General features: G+C 56.0%; 2 protein-coding genes and 1 long non-coding RNA gene across 7 annotated transcripts in view; 1 reads left to right on the top strand and 2 right to left on the bottom strand.

The window, feature by feature from the left end:
• Positions 1–5,421: 5,421 nt before the first annotated feature.
• GID8 (GID complex subunit 8 homolog) lies at positions 5,422–12,904 on the bottom strand. 3 transcript variants are annotated; one of them, XM_040459869.1, is made up of 6 exons: positions 11,257–11,364; positions 10,804–10,943; positions 8,171–8,301; positions 6,933–7,129; positions 6,429–6,626; positions 5,423–5,656 (listed from the first exon to the last, which is right to left on the bottom strand). In XM_040459869.1, the coding sequence occupies exons 3-6, from the start codon at positions 8,286–8,288 to the stop codon at positions 5,483–5,485; spliced, it is 687 nt and encodes a 228-aa protein (XP_040315803.1). In that variant the 5' UTR covers positions 8,289–8,301; positions 10,804–10,943; positions 11,257–11,364; the 3' UTR covers positions 5,423–5,482. The 3 variants fall into 3 exon arrangements, with proteins under 3 accessions (XP_040315804.1, XP_040315803.1, XP_040315805.1); XM_040459870.1 differs by lacking the exons at positions 10,804–10,943; positions 11,257–11,364 and adding an exon at positions 9,850–9,898 and having other exon boundaries at positions 5,422–5,656; XM_040459871.1 differs by lacking the exons at positions 5,423–5,656; positions 6,429–6,626; positions 6,933–7,129; positions 8,171–8,301 and adding an exon at positions 9,943–9,979 and having other exon boundaries at positions 10,746–10,943; positions 11,257–12,904.
• Positions 11,595–17,784, top strand: part of DIDO1 (death inducer-obliterator 1) — a 56,030-nt gene continuing 49,840 nt past the window's right edge. For 2 of the 3 annotated variants that reach the window (XM_040459864.1, XM_040459863.1), the window contains exon 1: positions 11,595–11,700. The gene's annotated coding sequence lies outside the window, so the exon portion shown is untranslated. Of the gene's footprint in view, positions 11,727–17,784 lie in introns of all 3 variants that reach the window. The other variant, XM_040459866.1, reaches the window with a different exon arrangement.
• On the bottom strand, positions 14,469–17,718 carry LOC121020027 (uncharacterized). The gene is made up of 2 exons (XR_005785894.1): positions 14,975–17,718; positions 14,469–14,818 (listed from the first exon to the last, which is right to left on the bottom strand). It is a non-coding gene; the product is annotated as an uncharacterized LOC121020027 (long non-coding RNA).

Below are 17,784 nucleotides of genomic sequence, written 5' to 3'. Positions count from 1 at the left end.
TCTTCGGAGGTGGGCTCCCGCCCTGCCACCCGAGCCAGCCAACGCCGGGCAGCTGAGCGGGCAGTGTCCACGTGGCAGGCCGTGCGGAACAGGCCAGAGCCCCAAGGGCGTGCCAAGCACGGAGGGTCTGCCAGCCCCCAAGCTGAGTCCCCGGGGCCCTCTCGGTGTGCGGGGGGTGGGCTTTACGTGGCCTCGTCGAGGACACGGCCAGCACGGAGCCGCGGACGCCGGGACCCGATGGCCACAACCGGGCTTCCGGCCACACTGGCTTCTCCTAGCTGCCGCGTCCTCCGTCCTGCACAGGGCAGCCCAGCGAGCTGGGTCCCGTCCCGCCATGGCACAGCCTCCCAAGGCTTCTCACTGCACTTAGAACAAAGCCTAAAACATCCCCGCAGGGCAGGGCCCCATCCTCCAGCCACGGGGCTTTTTTGGAAGCCAATTCCCCCCCCCTCGGCCTCCAGAGTCGTCAGTACCACGCAGCCCGAGGGGGCGCAGGCCCAGCGCCACACCCGGTGCAGCTTCAGCTTCTGTAACCGACAGACCTCAAGGACCCGGGCCTGGGGGGGGGGGGGTCTCCCTGGTGCGGTGCCCCCCCATCACCTCTTTCCCCTCCCCCCAGCTTCACACCAGCTATTGAAGGGAGGAGTCTGTCTTTTGCACCCAATTACCAACCTAAATGGTAGAAGGACCCAAGGACAAACAAGTGTGCACAACACGACCGGAAACCACAAAAATGAATTTCGGATAATAAATGAATTTAATGCAGTGTAGGTTCTACAGCGGGATTCTTCCAAGTTCCGGAGCGGCTCATTCTTCAACGTGCTGGTGGGCTCACCATCCACGTCTTCAACGCACGCGCTGCTGTTCCGCACGTGATTCACGCTAAAAACACAGCTAGACGCTCGAGACCGAGGACTCGCCGGGCCCGTGGGTCTGGAGCTGCATAGGGCCCGCCTCGCCCTGGGTCTCTGTGCCTCCACTGGCCACCCACCGGGCCCTGCAGCCCCCGGCCCAGGAGGCCACGGCGACCACCAGGCTCGCTTCCCTCTCGAGCGTGTGGTGCCGTGTGCGCCGCCGAGCGCCAGACGGCACAGCCAGGCAGGGCTCCGCACGCGAGTCCGGCGGTCCGGCGCGGCGGGCGACAGCGGGATCGCTGCCTCCGGGTCTCCAGGCTCCCGACGTGAGGCGGAGACTCGTACCGCACAGCACGGCACCATTCCTGTCGGTGCCACACCCACAGCCGGGCACGAGGTTGCGGTGTGACTTGCTCGAAAACACAGCCAGACGGAAGGTGCTGGGAAGGCGCGTGCAGAGAAGTCCACTCCTCCCGGTTCTCACTCCTCCAGCTGCCAGTTTTGGTTGGAGCCGAGTAGGAGTCCCACAGACCTTCTGCATCACGGTCAGAATGGACCCAGCGACCCCGCCTTCCAGAGGGGGGCGGGGGGACTTCCCAACTCTGCAGATGAATCCTGGTCCCACCACAGGCTCCCTGCAACGAGAAACACCTCTGCCCTGCAGATGCAGGGACGGGATGACCGGTCGGCCCAGACTGCCCCTCCTGCCCCCCACCGAGGGCCCAAAGCCGCCGCAGCTGGGGCCCTGCGGCCTGTGAAGGCGGAGCAGCTGGGGACACCCCACCACTGCCGACAGTCTGCACAGGCACAGAGGCCAAAGGCCCCTGCAAACCCGTGTTCTACGTCTACGTAAGCAAATCATGAGAACAGGAAAAGCGCCTCGAAGGCATCTCAGAATTAAGGCACGACCTCCCACACGGGCAGGTCCCCCGGGCCGGGGACTGTGGCCCTTGCCAAACACCCCGGGTGGTCTTGAGTGCAAACCCAAGCACTCACTGCTCTGCACGGTCACGCCACCACCAACCACCGCACCACCTCCTGCAAGGTGGCAGGCGTTGGCAGGAAGAAGGGTTTAGGCGCCATCGTCACATGGGGAATGGTGACGGCGGAGGGTTCCTTTCCCCTCTCCAATGTAACAAACCTGTGAGGCTACACTCAGTAACGCCACCACTCCGGCATCAAAGCACCCTCCTTCTGCACGCGCTAGAAGGCGCTGGAAAGCTGTCACTCCAAGTCTGTCAATGTTCCGCAAGTGCCTTCCACGCGAGGCGCTCACGGTCCTGACAGCACAGGATGTGTGCCTCTGCAGGATGTGGCATGTGCCACAGGGAGAAGGGCCTCAGGCTCACCACAGCGGTCCCTGGACTTGGACCATCAGGAAGCATGAGCGAGTAAAAAAAAAAAAAAGAAAAAGAAAAAAAAGAAACTTTTCAGCTTAAAACCACGCAGATGGCAGCCCCAATCTATTTTCTCACAAACGTGAAACTCGAGTGCTGCATCTCTAGACAAGAGACGAGTTCCGCGTCCACGCACAGCACACACGGACGCACATCTGTGAAAGCAGACAGTGCTGGTGGGAATGGACAGAAGGGGGCAGAAGGACGCGGCCCCGGTCCCTCCACCAGGGCTAGCAGATGGACTTCCCACCAGACGTGTCGGCATCGTCTCCAAGTCCTTTTCCTTCGTAGATCTTCACGGGCAAAAACTAAAAAGACCTTTCAGGAAATCGCTCTTGAGAAAAACAAGGCAAATTTTACTGTGAAATTAACAACAGGCAGCAAAAGCACCCTACTCTGCATTTTTCAAAGGACGCTGTGGAGGCTCACAGGCCCGCAGGGACACGGCGGACTCAGGACCAGGGTAACTCCCAGAGCAGGTCCCACTTTGTCCTCCGGAGGACCCCGTTGTCCTGAACGTAAAACGCGTATGGTTCTTTCTGAAAGCCCTGGTACCCCACTCCCCAAAACCAGCATCGTACACAGAGAAATACGGACACCGCGCCACCTTAACAGAAACCGTCCTCAACACGTTTCCCCACACGGCTTCTGGATGCATCTTGACTGCGTGGGGGGTAACCACCTCCTCATCCCCCGAGGCCTCACACATGGGGTCTTCGGTCACGTGTGAGGGAGACTTTCACGTCAAACACCAGGCCCGATGAACGTTTGCCTGTTCTAGAACCTGGAAACCTCCATTCAAATGGCAAAATATATTAGTTGTCATTGGATTTGCGCTAATCCCTACGCTTCGTAAAGATTCCAAACTAGGGTTATTTTTCACACGACTTCCTATCAGGAATGCAGAGTAACCAGAATATTCTCAAATTTTATTTATCTCAAGGCACTTTCCACAAAACATAAAGAGAATAAACTACATAAAACGTACATTTTCATAAACACCACAGCGAGATCCAAACGAGACGAAGAAAAATCACATTATACTTAATGTCTGTGGTCTCGAAATGGCTTGATTTAGCGTGCTTGCCGAAGACACAGACCGCCACACGGCGGCCCACGGGAGGCGTCTGCAAAGCCGGTCCCGCCGGAGCCTCCAAGGCCACCGACAGATGGGACGAGCGTAGCCGGGCCTCAGAGGAAAGAGAACAGCGGCGAGTCTGAGAGCGAGTCTCGCCAAAGCCCGGCTCGCACGTCACCCGCTGCCTCAATAGGCGAACGGGGGCCGCCGCCCGCGCGTCCGGGCCGATGGTTCACGGCTCACACCCTGGACTCTGAAGAACGTGTCTGGTGGATTACGTATTAGTCATGCACGCAAACGATCTCACGTGTGCTAACGAGGAAAGCCAACCGGAAACGTGCTGGACTCTGGTACCCGCCAAGCGCATACGCCGCCTGCTCGTCTCTCCGGCTCCTGCAGCAGGTAATGGTGAACTACCTGAAGATGAAAACCTTTGGCCCTAACTTATCGGCCTCAAGCCTCAGAGGAAACAGCCCTAAAGAAAGGTCACATCTGGACTGCTGAGACGGTCTCGGGTGTCGAGGAGAGACCCCCCCCCCTTCGTCCTCACGACACCAAGAGGGCAGCAGGAGGGCGAGGTGGACAGAGGCCAGAAGAATCCACAATGCACAGTCTTGCCTCTGCATTGGTGACCACCCAAGGCGGTCAAAAACCCACCACCGACCCCAGGCTCCGAGTGGAAGCAGGGAGCAGAGATGAAGCGGGGGGACCGGATGACCGCACGGCACGTGAGGATCGCGCTCAGGTCTGCAGGCGTGTGGGGGACGTGGCCCCAGCGGTCAGAGGCAGACCACCTGACCCACGGGAGCACCCACGAGCCCGCCCAGCCTCGCTGGTCAAGGAAGCCGGCTCCCCGCAGTTCAGCAGCTGTTGGCATCTGCCTCTACGAAGCCCCGGGCACCGAACCCCGCCCGGGATCCGCACCGGGAGGACGTGCAGAGCCGCCCGTGGCTAGGAAGCCCTGCGCCCCCGGGCACGGTCCCCTCCACCTCCTCGAGCCTGCGCCCGCGGGGTCGGCCGGCAGCTCTGTTAACCACCACCCTACAGGACCAGGGCCGAGCTGCACCTGCAGCGAGTGCACACACACGAGTCCGTGTCCCCAGTCACCAGAGCACCCACGTCCCAGCAACTGCACCGGCGGCAGGACACGTGGGGACTCACACGCACACCGGCCTGCTGCAGGGCAAGCCCCCCCGCCAAGGCAAGTGTGCACTCCTGGGGGGACGGGGGGGTACTCGCTGTCAAGACCCCACTCCTCGGGGTCCACTCCCAGGGGCACATGGGCCCTCAGGCTGCTGCCATCAGTCACTGTCCCGGCACCGAGACATGAGCTCCGAAAACAAAAGATTTGAGAGGAGTAACACTTTTTGGAGGCCGTTGTGGTCATTCTCGAAATCAAAGAGAAACCTTTATTTTCAACAAAACTGCCTACAAGAGAAGATCCACCGATCCGCTAAGAAAGAGTCTCTCACCACAACCAGCACCAAAATATAGATTTAAAAAATTAAAAAACACACAGCCCCAGCCCTCACTCACTCACACACATACACACACACACACACACACACACACACACACACACGCATCTCCCCAGGAGCCATACCACCCAGACCAGAGAGAAACAAACCAAACTCAATACCCTCACACAAAAGAAGTCTTTGAATTAGGATTTACAAATTTATATAGTCTTTCCTATGAAAAAACAAAAAACCAAGGGGTAAGAGAAACCTTCTCCACAAAGGCCTGACGAGTCTTCGCAGATCTGAGAAAACGTATTTTCTGCCTACGAGCTAACAGAAAGCAAAATAATGATCAGTGCTTGTCAGAGGTTTGCGAGGGAGGCCTCCGTTCAACAACGTTCCCGAACTACAGAGCGCTCGGTGGCCGATGCGGCCCGTCCCCGCTGTCAGCGCGCCCACCGCGGTCTGCGCCACACTTCCAAAGACACCGCGTCTCTCGCTGCAAGTTTTCCAGCGCTCAGAAGGGCCGTTCTTCCCTTTAAAAAAGATGCCAGGTCGAAAAAAAAAAAAAAAATCCAGGAAAAGGGGGGAAAAAAAGTTCCCCCCCCGCCCCCACCCCCCACCCCCCCCCAGCCCCCTGCGGCCGGTGCGGGGGGGGAGGGGTGGGGGGGGCACAGGGGCCACCGGCACAGACTACTTGGGCTCCTCGATCACACCTTTGCTGAGGTCTGTCATTTTGGGGTATTTTACTTTCTTCTGGTCCAGCTCATTCTGAGCCCAAAGGAGTAGTTTCAATAATTTTGCCAGCTTGGGTGTGGACTCACGATTTTCATAATCTAGGACAGCTTGGTTAACTTCACTCCACACCTAGAAAATAAATACGCCGGATAAAAACAACCACACGTGCAGAGTGCCCGCCGGTAGGACCAGTTACAATATGCATTTACACTTCTTAAGACCTTCTTACAGGAGAAGATGGTTACTTATTCAAATGAATACGAAGCCCATGACCGTGAGGCCCTCCAGAGGATGTTAAACACACACTCCTTGCCCAGGAGGAGCCCGCGGCCCGGTCGGTGGGGCTCATACCCGGCCTGGATAGCAGTGAAATGCCGTGAGCCAGGCTCGAGGGGACCGGGACGGAGGAAAGAGCAGGGTGGGGTGACACAAGGTCCACGGGACAAGCCACAGGACGACCCGCGTGGCGGCGGCCTGGAGAGTAGCCCTCCCTTCCGGCAGGAAAGGGCCATGGGAGTAGAGGGCCGCGTCTGGGGCAGTAATGCACCGTCGTGGGGGCTGGAACACAGAAGCAGCAGCAAGGAGACAAACAGCTTCACAAGCAAATAGGGGATTTTAGGTAAAACGTGTTTCGGACACCCACTGCTAAGAGTCTCCCAACAAACAAGAGGAGGTTAAGACGAACGAGAAAAGCTGAGACAGAGAGTCTGAATGCCGTGTATGACGTCACGGTGCTCGGTTCCCGGTTCACACAGGGAAAGGGGACGCTTGACGGGAGAATCGGTGCTGTCGTGACTGAGTGTCACGTGCCCAGACGTGGCTTCCGTGCGTTCTACAGCTGTGCCTTTTAGAGTCCCGCCCTGGACACCCACCGAGGGGAAGGAGGCCCCGTCGGTCTTACCTTCTGCCTCTGCATCATGTGAAGCAGGTCTCCGAATGGAGACTCCTCAGGGTTATCGAAGGCCAGCAGGGCCAGAGTGCGCTCCATCTCCGTCAGGCACTCCCTGCTCTCCTCGCCCTGCTCCGCCAGCTGGGTCTGCGCGAACTCCAGCGCCGCCTCCGTCTCGCGCTGGCGGATCAGCTCTATGAGGTGCTGTTGCTGGGCCGGCAAAGGCAGACAGGCTTACCCACCCGCGCCCAGACAGGCACACCCGGTGACGCGCTCTAGCCTCTAGCCAAAGGACGTCTTACGTGACAACTTCTAGCAGCCCTAAATCATGACATTAACGCTCCTGAAGCAAGAAACAGCTCCTGGAACACACGAGACAACGGCTAACCCAAGCCCCTTCCCCACGTAAACTAAAACAACGTTCTGTTAATGCAAATTAGCCGCGTTACTTCTGAAACGAGCACACATAACCTCATCGAGTGTCCACAAACCAGACGCCTCTCGACTGAAACTCACTTGCAGGTGAAAGTAGAGATACCGGTTGGTGTCCAGGAGCTCCGGATGGAGGCTGTTGATCAACGCGATAGCCTCCTGGATCTGGCCTTTCAGGATCATCTCACGGATTTTGATCCGCTCGTCAAGTGTTTCCAGATCCACACTAGGTTCAATCCCAGATTCCATTCGAAACTTCTCTGCTGCTTCCTTAAAGCCCTCTGAAAATGAAAACCATCTTCAGTGCTCAGGAAGCTAGCAAGACACTAACGCAAAGCATTTTTATCCCTAGAAAGCCCATCCACCTCAGACCAATAACCTTCAACGTGACCCGCACCGTCTTAGGGACTTGGCATTTACATCTCTGATTCACTAGCCGTGCCCCACACAGAAAATGAAAACCACGTACGCCACTCCTTCCCATCCCACCCGAGACGCCGTTCACCCCCCAGCCAGGGGCAAGAGTGCGTGCCGGGAAGCCCAGTGCACTATGGGCTCCCCCGGGAAGGCTGCGACCCCAGGCAGAGGTGAAACCAGACCTGCGCAGGCACGTCTGCGCACGCCGACTGCGCCTCCACAGCCTGCAGAGGCCTGACCCTCCTGCCTCCTTGTGAGTGGACAGTTCTCACCAGCGTCTAAGCAGCATGTGTGGCCACCCACCCCCCACTACAGGCAGACACTTCCTCAACACCTTCCCAGAGAAGTCTCGGTCAAGACTGATTTGGGGGACGAGGCACCGTGAACAATGGAAGGAGACTCAGACCTTTCTGAAACATCGCTGTTTTCCAACCATGTACAAAATTACCCTCTTCTTTCCCGGTATCAAGGAGGACTATAGTTACAGACCCCTTTTGCTACCTTCCATCTGCTTCTGCCCTTCCCCCTTTCTCCTCTGAGTTAGGCACACCTTCTAGAAACAGCCCAGTATAATTTCTCAGACTTGCCAAAAGAGATCAATTACTTGGGGTTTAAACGTACTCCAGAACATTCTTTAGTCACTTGATAAGCTGCAAAAACATTAAAGGTCAAGAAACAGGTTTTTGCTTTAGAGCTCAGATACCTAGCATAACAACCTCACCTCTGGAACAGGTCACCTTTGATACGGCAATTTACAAATTTAGGAAAATTAGCAGTGTGTTTTTATTACACCCAAACACAATTCTACCAAGGAAGTCCAATGTAAAATTCTACCTATACATACCAAAAGGGAGATTTACGTTCAAGAGGTAGCACCCTTATGGCCAGCCATGGCCAGCCGTTACCTGTGACCAGGTAGTTCATGATGAGGCGGTTCATGTCTGCTCGCTGGACGTGCAAGTTATTGAGTTTTTCCATCCACTCATCTTTCGTGATTTCATCGGGTTTTTCTGCATAACTCATTCTGACTTATTTTCTATAGGAAAACAGTATTTTAAAAATTAGCGAAGATCACGGGAATGAATTACAGAGAACACGCTCAATGGTCCCTCATAGGGCTGTGTAGTAACAGATGACAGCCAGACTTGTAAGCACAGAGAAACCTACAGGGTCATCAGATACCCATGTTGCACCCAGAAACACTGGGTCTCTACTGTACCTCAATTAAAAAAAAAGGATGTTAAGAATTCCGTTAAGAATCGTAATCATTTCAGAGTGAAGCAGGGCGACGCAGCGCGAAGGAATAAGGAGATGGTGGAAAGATACTTTATCTGGCAAACGGCAAATTCAAAGCGCCTGGCACCAAATGCAGATATAGGGATCAGAAAGAAGGCTAGCATATTTAGAAGATAGGATTGGTGCGAGGAAGAGCCCAGAGTCTCAGAATGGACAGGTCAAGTCGTGGGGTGGGTCGTACCAAGTAAGGCCTCGCCGGATAAAGGAGGAGTTTAGATCAACCCTCTTCTAAGCATGAAGGGCAACCGCGAGGGACATAAGCTAAATATTCAACGCGATGACACACGTGCCCAAGAGAGAAGCCCACGATGAGACACTCCCCAGACCTACCAAAATTAAGAAGTCTGACCATACCAAGTGTCCACAGAGACATGGAGCTCCCTCCAGCTCTTTGATGCTGCTGTGAGAGCAGACTGGAAACGCAAACAGACCCGGCATTCTCTGTGGGGCGGACCACACGCGCTCCTCACGGCCCGGGGATTCTATCACTAGACTGAGGTCCTCCACACTCACCACCGCACACCCGACACGGACAAGCCTGCTCACAGAAACGCTTTTCAAGATGGCAAAAATCAGGAAGCCACCCACCTGGATGTTCATTCAAAAGCAGCAGGGAACCACAATCCCAGGCCCAAAACCCTTGGGCAGATCCGTTCCGAAAGTTAAAATCTTGCCGACTGTACCCAGAACTACACGGCACGACTTAGCATATGTCACATGACACGCACAATTAAATACGACTTCTTTGGGGAAACGTCTGGGCAGCCACACTGGGTGGAATGGAGATGGAAAAGCTTTCACCGGAGCAGATTTTGCCATCAAATAGGTTAAAAACAAAAAATTTCTGATTTTCGGAGCTATCTGGATTTTAGGATTGCTGAGAAAGGCTTACGATCGCGTAACAGAACTTACTAGAACAATTAAAACATGAACACAGCCACAGGGAGGACTCTCAGAAACCAGTTGGACGAATAAAGCAAGACCCAAGCGTGGCAGACAGTTTTACAAAGAACAAAAACAACACAAATCGCGTGATACGTGCTTTAGCAACAAATACAAATTCGGTAAAGCGTTTTCTTGTTTTGAGTAAAGACATGAAACTCAGGAGGCGGTGACCATGGGAAGGAGGGCAGAGAGGTGCCAGCCCTGGGGGCACCAGTTGGGCTCTTAAGATGGCGAGCCCACCACTGTCGTCGTAAGCAATCCATACATCATGGGTACCGCTTTACGCCAGACAAGGACATGCTAAATCGCTTCATTAAATTAAAAGATCAAACAACAAAGGCACCTGGGTGGCTCAGTCGGGTGAGCGTCCAACTCCTGATTTTGGCTCAGGTCATGATCCCAGGATCATGGGATCGAGCCCCAGATTCTGTCTCTTCCTCTGCCCCTCTCCCCTGCTCATACACTCCCAATCTCTAAAATAAAAAAGTAAAATAAAAAAATGTTTTTAAATTAAAGAACAGAGAAAGTGGGGCAGCAAAAGCCGAGCAGGAAAGCCAGCGAGAAGCCATCAAATGATAGCAGCGGCAGGAGAGTCAGAGACACAGCAGGTGAAGATTCTGTGGGCGCAAGTCAACGGCCGTGCTGCCGGCCTGAATGCAGAGGGATAAAGGACCAGATAGCTCGAGGCCGGACCGGAGCTTTCAAGCTTGAGACCTTGGAGGACCGGGCCACAAACAAAAAGAAACAGGACAGGTTTGAGGAGTAGAGCAAGTTTGGGCTGACTATCAGACACGCAGATGGAGAAGTCAAGCAGGCACCTGGATTATAGGTCCCCAGCCCAGCGCTGGAAACATTAATTAGGGAAACAGCCACCCAACAAGGGTACCTATCGAAAGCCACGAGTTGGGCAAAGATCGCCCAGGGAGAGAGCACGGGCACAAGACCAAGTCCTTGGGTGCTAGGAAGGTGCCCACACTCAGCACCAGAGGAGGAAGCCGGCACGGGAGACAAACCAAGCGATGTCATTCCTCCTACAAATGCCCAAGTCCTGTAGCTCCGGGCAGGTGCGTAATTCCCTCAGGCCACTCTGCTGTTCCCAGACAACTCCAGGTAACCTCGGACAAACGAGGCCCCTTTCTCTCCATCCCCGTAGTACCCCAAATCACACCAGTACCGCTCCCAGCACGGACAGCGATCTGGGAGCAGCAACAACTCCAGAGAAACACTCAACACACAAACCTCCCAACTCTGAAACCGAGGAACACTTGCTTCCCAAGCAAGCAGTTCGCGTCCTCACCAGCTCAGCTTCTGCTCTGAAGCGGTGGTCATAAAAATCGTTCTTTTCACAGGGACACGAGTGCGGTGCTTCAGGTAACTGCCACTGCTGTGGTTGCCGACCACTTCTGAACCTTGTAGCCTTCGCTCGAAAGGCGCTCCCTTTAAGAATAAACACCGAATTACAGCGCCCGAGCGCTGTGGGGTCAGGACTCTGCTCCGGCCAGGAGAAAAGGGGCAGTTGACAGCGCAAATCCACAAGGCCCCGGTTCTGCCACCTGCTCAGACCTTCGACCCCGTAGGGCCCCCAGCCCGCTCCCGACCCCCGCCCCGGCCCCCTCTGGCCTCTCCCGCCGAGCCCTACCCCGGCCCCCTCCTCGGCCTCCACCCCGCCCCCGCCCAGCCCCACCCCGGCCCGCCGCGCTCCCGCGGGGAAGCTCGGCCCGGCCGCCTGGGTCCGCCGCGGCCATCTTACCGTGCGGATCCCGCCTCCCGCGCAGCGCGGTCTCCACGGCCGCTCGGGGGGGCGGGGGGCGGCCGAGCCGGGAGGGCGGCGAGGCGCCGGGGATGGGTGGCGGAGGCGGGAGCCGCGGCGGAGGCGGGGGCGGGGAACGGGAGGGCAGACGCACGGACGGCCGCCCCTTCAGACACCTCCCGCGAGATCGCGAGAGCGCAGGCTCGCCAGCCTGTAACCAATCAAGCGCTCCCGCGAGGGGGCGGAGCGCGGCGGCTGCCCGGAAGCGCGAGACTCCAGCTTCCGTCCTTGCGCAGAACTCTTCTCGCGGCGCGCTCGCTCTACGGGTTGGCGCGAGAGTCAAAAGGCGTCGGCCGACTCTGGGCAAGATGGCCGCCGTCGAGGTGTCGTTGCGGGGGAACTTCGCGCAGGGATGGCGACATCTAGACTGAGTCGGAGGCGAAGGTCCCAGCTCCCTTTCCGTCATTTGTGTGAGCTCGGAGGGCAGGGGGCGGGGGGCAGGCGCCAGTGCTCCGCGCCGCCCCGAGGCGGGGTCCCTCCGCACCCGGCGCCTGCCTTCGCACGGGCCCGGGAGGAGCCGCCCGAGCGCGACCCGGCGGGAGCGCTTCGTTCCGTCGGTTGAGGAGGGCCCCGGGGGTTACCGAGCGCGCTTTCGCCCGCCGCCTGCGGCGGCAAAGGAACCGGGCCCGCCCTCGGGGCGCCTGCCGCGCAGGCCCGGCGGTCCACTGGCCGCGCCAGGTGGGGCCAGGGCTGCGGGCGCGCGTGCAGCGACAGCGACGGCGGCGGTGGGGACACGCGGAGGCGCGCGTGTGCTCGTTCTGTGCCTGCTCGCGGGCCGCGTCCGAGCAGGGTCTCCTTTTCCCGCTGTGGGAAAGCAAGGTTTCTCTGCGGCTTCGGGAAGGAAATGGAGGGGGCAGCCCCTTGCTCCGTCCCATGAAATCCGACGTCTTCCTGAATTAGAGCTCAGGGTTGGATGGTTTCGTGCGGTTGCTCAAAAGTGAGCTGAAGAGCGCGGGGGTGCTGTCGGACTTCTCGCCAAGAGGAAGTCCCATAGGTTTCACAGGGATGACTGGTTACGGGTAGTTTCCAATCCAGTGTGCTGAGTCTGCAGGTACAAAGTTTTGACATGAATCCGTTCAAATCGCACAGAGAGTACACGTTCGTGAGGACGTCTTTTGCAGCTACTTAAGTCTGCGTACGATTCTAGGTGTCCACTTCATGGTGTGCGAAGGGGTGCGGATTTTTAGAATTCTTTCCAGAGGCACACAAACAAACACTTGAATGCCAGTGCCCTAGGGAGATAGGATATTCCAGGCCACAGAGGCTTCAGCTGCGCCTTCCGTGGGCCACAGGTTAGTGGCCCGTGCCCCCAGCGGCCAACCCGTTACCGAGTCCTGCAAATTCCACCTCCTTATTTCTGTCTAGACGTTGGCTGCTTTTTATTGTCCCCAGTCTCTCTGCTGCTGGGATTGCCCCTCCCAGGGGTCCCACCAGTTTTTAATGAAGCGCACGCAGCAGGCAGGGTGGTCTCTCCTTGTGCCCGCTCTCTTCACACCTTTCAGAGACCCCCAGGTGCCTGTGCAAAGTGAGCAGGGCCAAAAGCCTCATGGCCCCCACCCCTCCTGTCTCTACTGCAGCCATCCTCCTGTTGGAGGTTCTCCACCGGCCGCTTCTCTTAGCGCTGGGTTCGCAAGCTGGGCCACATGGAAAACACTTCTCTAGGCTGACTCCTCAGAAGGGGACGGCCTTCCCGGAACAAAGCCGAATGTGGCCTGTCTCCTTTAGGCTCACGTCTCACATCCTAAACCATGCGTTTGTCGCATTTAGCACACCATTTTCTGTCGCTGATGCTTGATGATGTGTCCCAGTGCAGCACACGTGTGAACTTTTCAAGAGCTGAAACATGCAGGAGCGGGGGCTCCGTAGCTATTTGTTGAGAATGTTGAAGGCATAAATGACCACTTTAAGTACAAGCAGCCTCAGCAGAAGTGGATGGAGGGAGTGTCATGGGGCAGGGAATGTCCGCAGCCCTCCGTGATTGTGAGTTCATGGACTGACAGCGGAGGAAGACGGAGAAAGGCACTTCTGTAGCCTGGCTGATGAGGTTAACGGTGGGGGCACCAGGTGAGGAAGAGCCATCCGGACAACTCGTGGGCTGGAAGGGGGGTGGGGGGGGCGGGGAGATGGCGAGCTCCGTGTCGGCCTTGTCGGGTGTGAGGTGCCTGGGGGACATGGCTAAGCTCAAGGGAGGGACGATGAGGCCGAAAGCAGAGGTTTTGTGGTGACCCCGTGTGAGAGGAGACAGACCTATTTAGAGGAAGACTGTAGGGAAGGGGAGCAAAGAAGTCCAGGATCCTAAAGGACAGCAACGTATGGCTATTATCCGTTGAAGTTGTCCGTTAGGTCAGCAGAGAGGCTTGACAGGGACCAGGGGGTCAGTAGGCTCTCCGGAAGCCGGGGGGTGGGGAGCTTTAGAAGATGGATGGGCAGTATCGAGTGCAGCAGGGCCATCCAGCGTGACATTCACCAAAAACTGTTCACTTGACAGTTGTGGGTGACAGGGCAGCGAGCTCAGTGACATGGCGGGAATGGACAGTGGTGGGTGGCGGTGAGGTGGGAGGTGAGCAGGGTGAAGGGAAGACAGTTGTGGTTTAAACACCTCAGAAGCGGCAGGTGTGGAGAGCAAGGGGCACGTTCAACACTAAAGCCACAGGACTTGGTAGCTGAAGTGGGGGGGGGCGGGGGTGTGTCAGGGAGAATCCGGGCTTCCGGCTTGTGCTTTTGGGCTTATAGGGTGGGACCATCACTGAGTCAGGACACCAGGGAAGGGCCTGGTTGGAGGAGAGACTCCCAAGTCATGAGCTCGTTTTGCATGCCTTAGGCTTTGATGTGCATTTGAGGCATCGAGTGGAGATGACAGAACTGGTGGGTGGATGGCCCTGGCTACAGGCAGAGGTAAAGGTCAGCACAGCCAGGTGTGCATGAGATCCCCTGTAGAGCGTACGGTTAGGGGCCAGCCGGGGCCACCCCGAAGACACATGCCGCAAGGAGTCTGGGGGAGAGCAGTAGGGGGGTGCACCACTTTGGCCACTGCCTGGGGCAGTGACCAGGTTGACAGGAAGGAGGTGGGTCTGTGGAAGGGGGAGCCTCCAGAGCTTCCATGGTTCCCCCTAGCGTGGGTGGAGAGTTTCATTTTATTAGATTAGCAGCTCTTTACAGAGACGCATGAAAAGTTTATTAGTCTTAAAGAGCATGAAAGAGTTTTCAGAAAGGAAAAGTATTTGGGGGAATAAAATACACAGTGCTTCCTCTACTCCAATCCCAGACTGTTCAATAACAGGACATCAGCTGTGTTTTACAGATGTTTTTATCTTATTCTCAAAACCCAAAAGCATAAAATCAAGGCCCTGCTTTGAAGGAGATTTGGCAAAGACAAACCCAGCTCATCACGATAGCGCGCGGTTGTCGCTGCTGAGTCCCCACAACAACCACGCAGGCAGCCCCGAGAGGTCAGCTCCCGAGCTCCAGCTTTTCCCGGTGCTTTAAGTTTCTTCCCGAAGATCTGGAAGAGTAAGGAAGGATTTTATCATCGTTTAGTGGTGCCGCGCGCATCTCAGCTGAAAGTTCTAAGACCGGTGGAAGCGTGCCTCTCCGCGCGTTCGGTACGGCCCCGCCCTCCCTCCTGGCCCAGGTCTATCTCCCTTCCCAGACTCTGTACCATTAAGTCAGAAAGCATTGCTTCTGAGTTTCTTCGGGTGGGTGAAAGCAAGAGTAGTTATTTCCTGATCCTTTAGCCCCTGCTGAGATCCTAGAGAGCGCGTGCAGCACAGGTGGGGTGGGGGTGGGGGGCCCACGCCCTGCAGCTGCAGACCAGCAGACCCAGGCAGCACGCCTGAGTGACAGTCACTTAATCCACCAGGATTTCCTAGGGAATTCATACAGCATTTCATACGAACTTGTACGCTAAGACTTGGCTGGTGAAGAATTTGATAGACCTGTGTTGGCTTGGGATTCCACCTTTTTTTAAATTAAAAGTAGATAATGCACTCACACGGACACACATAAACGCATATAGCCTGCGTATGTGCGTAGTTATATCTGTATATGCTCTGAGGATTTTTTTTTCTTTTTGTCTAAGCCCAGAGATTTTTTCCAATGGATATCCACGCTTTTCCTTTTTTAGAACGCACTTGGAAATTTTTGGTTTTTGCTTTCTTGACTTTAAAATTCTCTTACATTTATTCTTTAAGGCTTTGCTTTCTGTTGGAACGAGAGGGACTTCTGTCTGACAGACTCCCGAGATGTTTCATTTCTCTGCACAACCATGAAAGGCAACACCCTTGGCCTCCCACCTTCTGTAGACAGATTTGGGAGATGTTATTTCTCCTTGGATTTCTAAATTTTAGAAGCAGTTGGTTCCAATTGCAACTCAAAAATAGTTCTGGTATCGAGCAGGTAATTTATGTGTATTGATTTTGTTGAAGTTCGGAATAAAGCTCTGGGAATCCTTTTGAAATCACGGATGGCTTGGCCTCTGTTACTCTCGTTGGTATTTCCTTCCAGTGCTCTTTCTCACCTTCACTGTTTGAGTTTTGTGAGCCGTGCAAGAGGATGAGTTAATTCCAACAATGTTTCTGCTCTGGACAAATCCAGAAAGCCCCTGTCAGACCTGAGTTCAAACAGTCGCTTTGGCTTTCCAAGTACTTGCTCATTTTGGAAACAAATCTCATAAATTTCAGCCTGTACACTGTAGCTGCAACTCTCCTGAGGCCCCACAGGCCAGGGGTGATGATGGCAGGAGACTGGCACCCTGCCCTAGGACTTGCTTGTCGGGGTGACCTTCCTCCTCACACTCACCAGCGGGCTCAGACTCAGTAAAGGTCTTGGGCTTGTTCCTCCCCACTTTCTCTGCTACGATTAGCTTATGAAGCCCACGGAGTCACAACTGCTTTTCTGTCAAAATCTGTGACAGGCACTACTTTGTCTGGCTTTTTTTTATTGCGTGGATTCATTTAGAAACTTAAGAGATGAAAGCAACCAGAAAGGAAATACAGCTCTCCTGCCTCACAGATTAAAATACTGATTTCTTCTGAAGTCAACTTTATTTTCCACTGAATCCGCAGGGCAACATCTCAGAGTAACAGGAACCATTGTGAAAGCTGGGAGTAATGAGCATCGTTCTGCACGAATATAAAACGTTGTACTCCCTCTCATTGGGATCACAAAGCCAGGGCTTTACTATAGCAGAGGAGATAGAATATGTCTACTTGTTCTCTGGCTGAGGATCTCTGGACAAGGGTAGAAGAACTGAGGAGAGCACATCTAGACCAGTGCCCTGTCTTGTACCCAGTTCTCTGCCGTGATTGACATACTGTCCTAAACCCTCATCCTGTGCCTTCCGTCCCTGCAAGCACCCACCCGCGTGGCACCTGGGCGTTATTACGATCTCCCTTTGCAGAGAGACATTGCTGCTGGGTTTGTTTCATTTAAGGCTCCTCCGCTAAAGAGGCTGAGCGGCGTTCCCCCATTCCAACTCCTGGCTGGGGAGGCCTCCTGTGGTCTTCCCCATTTACAGACACCCTGCCCAAGATCACACTGCTTGTGCCAGCTGGTTTTGCCTCCCAACCGTCTGCTCTCTAAACTCCCCACTCCACCTATCTGGGGGCAAACTTGAAGACGGTCACGATGGAAGAGTGGAGAGCCCATCCCTGCAGGATTCCATGAAGGTGGTCCTTATGGAATCCCACCAGCAGAAAACACTGCGTTGTATTCCTTGGGAGAAAATCCAGAGTCCGGCTCCGAAACTAGCAGGTCTTGTCATCTTTAGAAATAGATGTTGATTGAAAAGCACATCTGACCCCAACCCGTGGTTCTCACGCATGGAAGTGTCAGGGATGCGCCTGTGGGGTTCGCTGTGTGCGGCTCTACGGCACACAGGGCACCTTTCCGCCTTTTGACCCGGGCTGAAACCAAAGCCAAGGGGTTCCTGCTTCTAAAGAACGTGGGAGCAGGGGGGCTGTAGAGGCACGTACGTAATGGGGGCAGAGGCCCTCAGCCACGGAGTTCTAGCCCCCGGGGCCAGTGTTCGGTGTCCATAGCGCCCCGAGGGTGCCGGCGCTTCCCCTCTGCGGTATGTTTGTGGAGCATCTGGGGACTGGCCGGTGCTGGGGTGTCCCTGCTCGGCTCGGAGTGAAGAAGATCCGGATGGAGGGCTGCGCACCTGCCAGACCCCTTTGCCTTTCTGGACCCGGACGCCTCACCGCTCCTTGCAGCCCCTGCGGGCAGATGTGCCCGAGCTGAGCGTGCCGGTGGCGGCGGGGGCCGGCTTGCTGTACAAACTTGAGGGCGTGGCTGCTCCTTTATCCTCGTCCCCGCCTCCTCGCCGCAAAGCCAGCCCTGGGGCCCCGCGGCCCGGGGGCCCCGCCGGCTGCGGCGGGCGCCTGCGGCCCTCGGACTCGGGGAGCCGCGGCGCAACCCCAAGGCGAGAAAGCAAGCACGCCCACAAAGCAACCGCCACGCCCAGCTCGG

Source organism: Herpailurus yagouaroundi, unplaced genomic scaffold (genome assembly GCF_014898765.1).
Source record: "Herpailurus yagouaroundi ecotype Mexico unplaced genomic scaffold, PumYag 246, whole genome shotgun sequence".
Lineage (NCBI taxonomy): Eukaryota > Metazoa > Chordata > Mammalia > Carnivora > Felidae > Herpailurus > Herpailurus yagouaroundi.
Note: the sequence above shows the minus strand (reverse complement) of the source record. Positions and strands in the feature narration are given on the sequence as shown.

Coding starts and splice junctions, on each gene's coding strand:
- GID8 (XM_040459869.1), bottom strand. CDS start 8,288: ATGAGTTATGCAGAAAAACCCGATGAAATCACGAAAGATGAGTGGATG. Junction 7,130..8,170: donor CATGAACTACCTGGTCACAG/GTAACGGCTGGC, acceptor TTTCATTTTCAG/AGGGCTTTAAGGAAGCAGCA. Junction 5,657..6,428: donor ACATGATGCAGAGGCAGAAG/GTAAGACCGACG, acceptor TTTATTTTCTAG/GTGTGGAGTGAAGTTAACCA.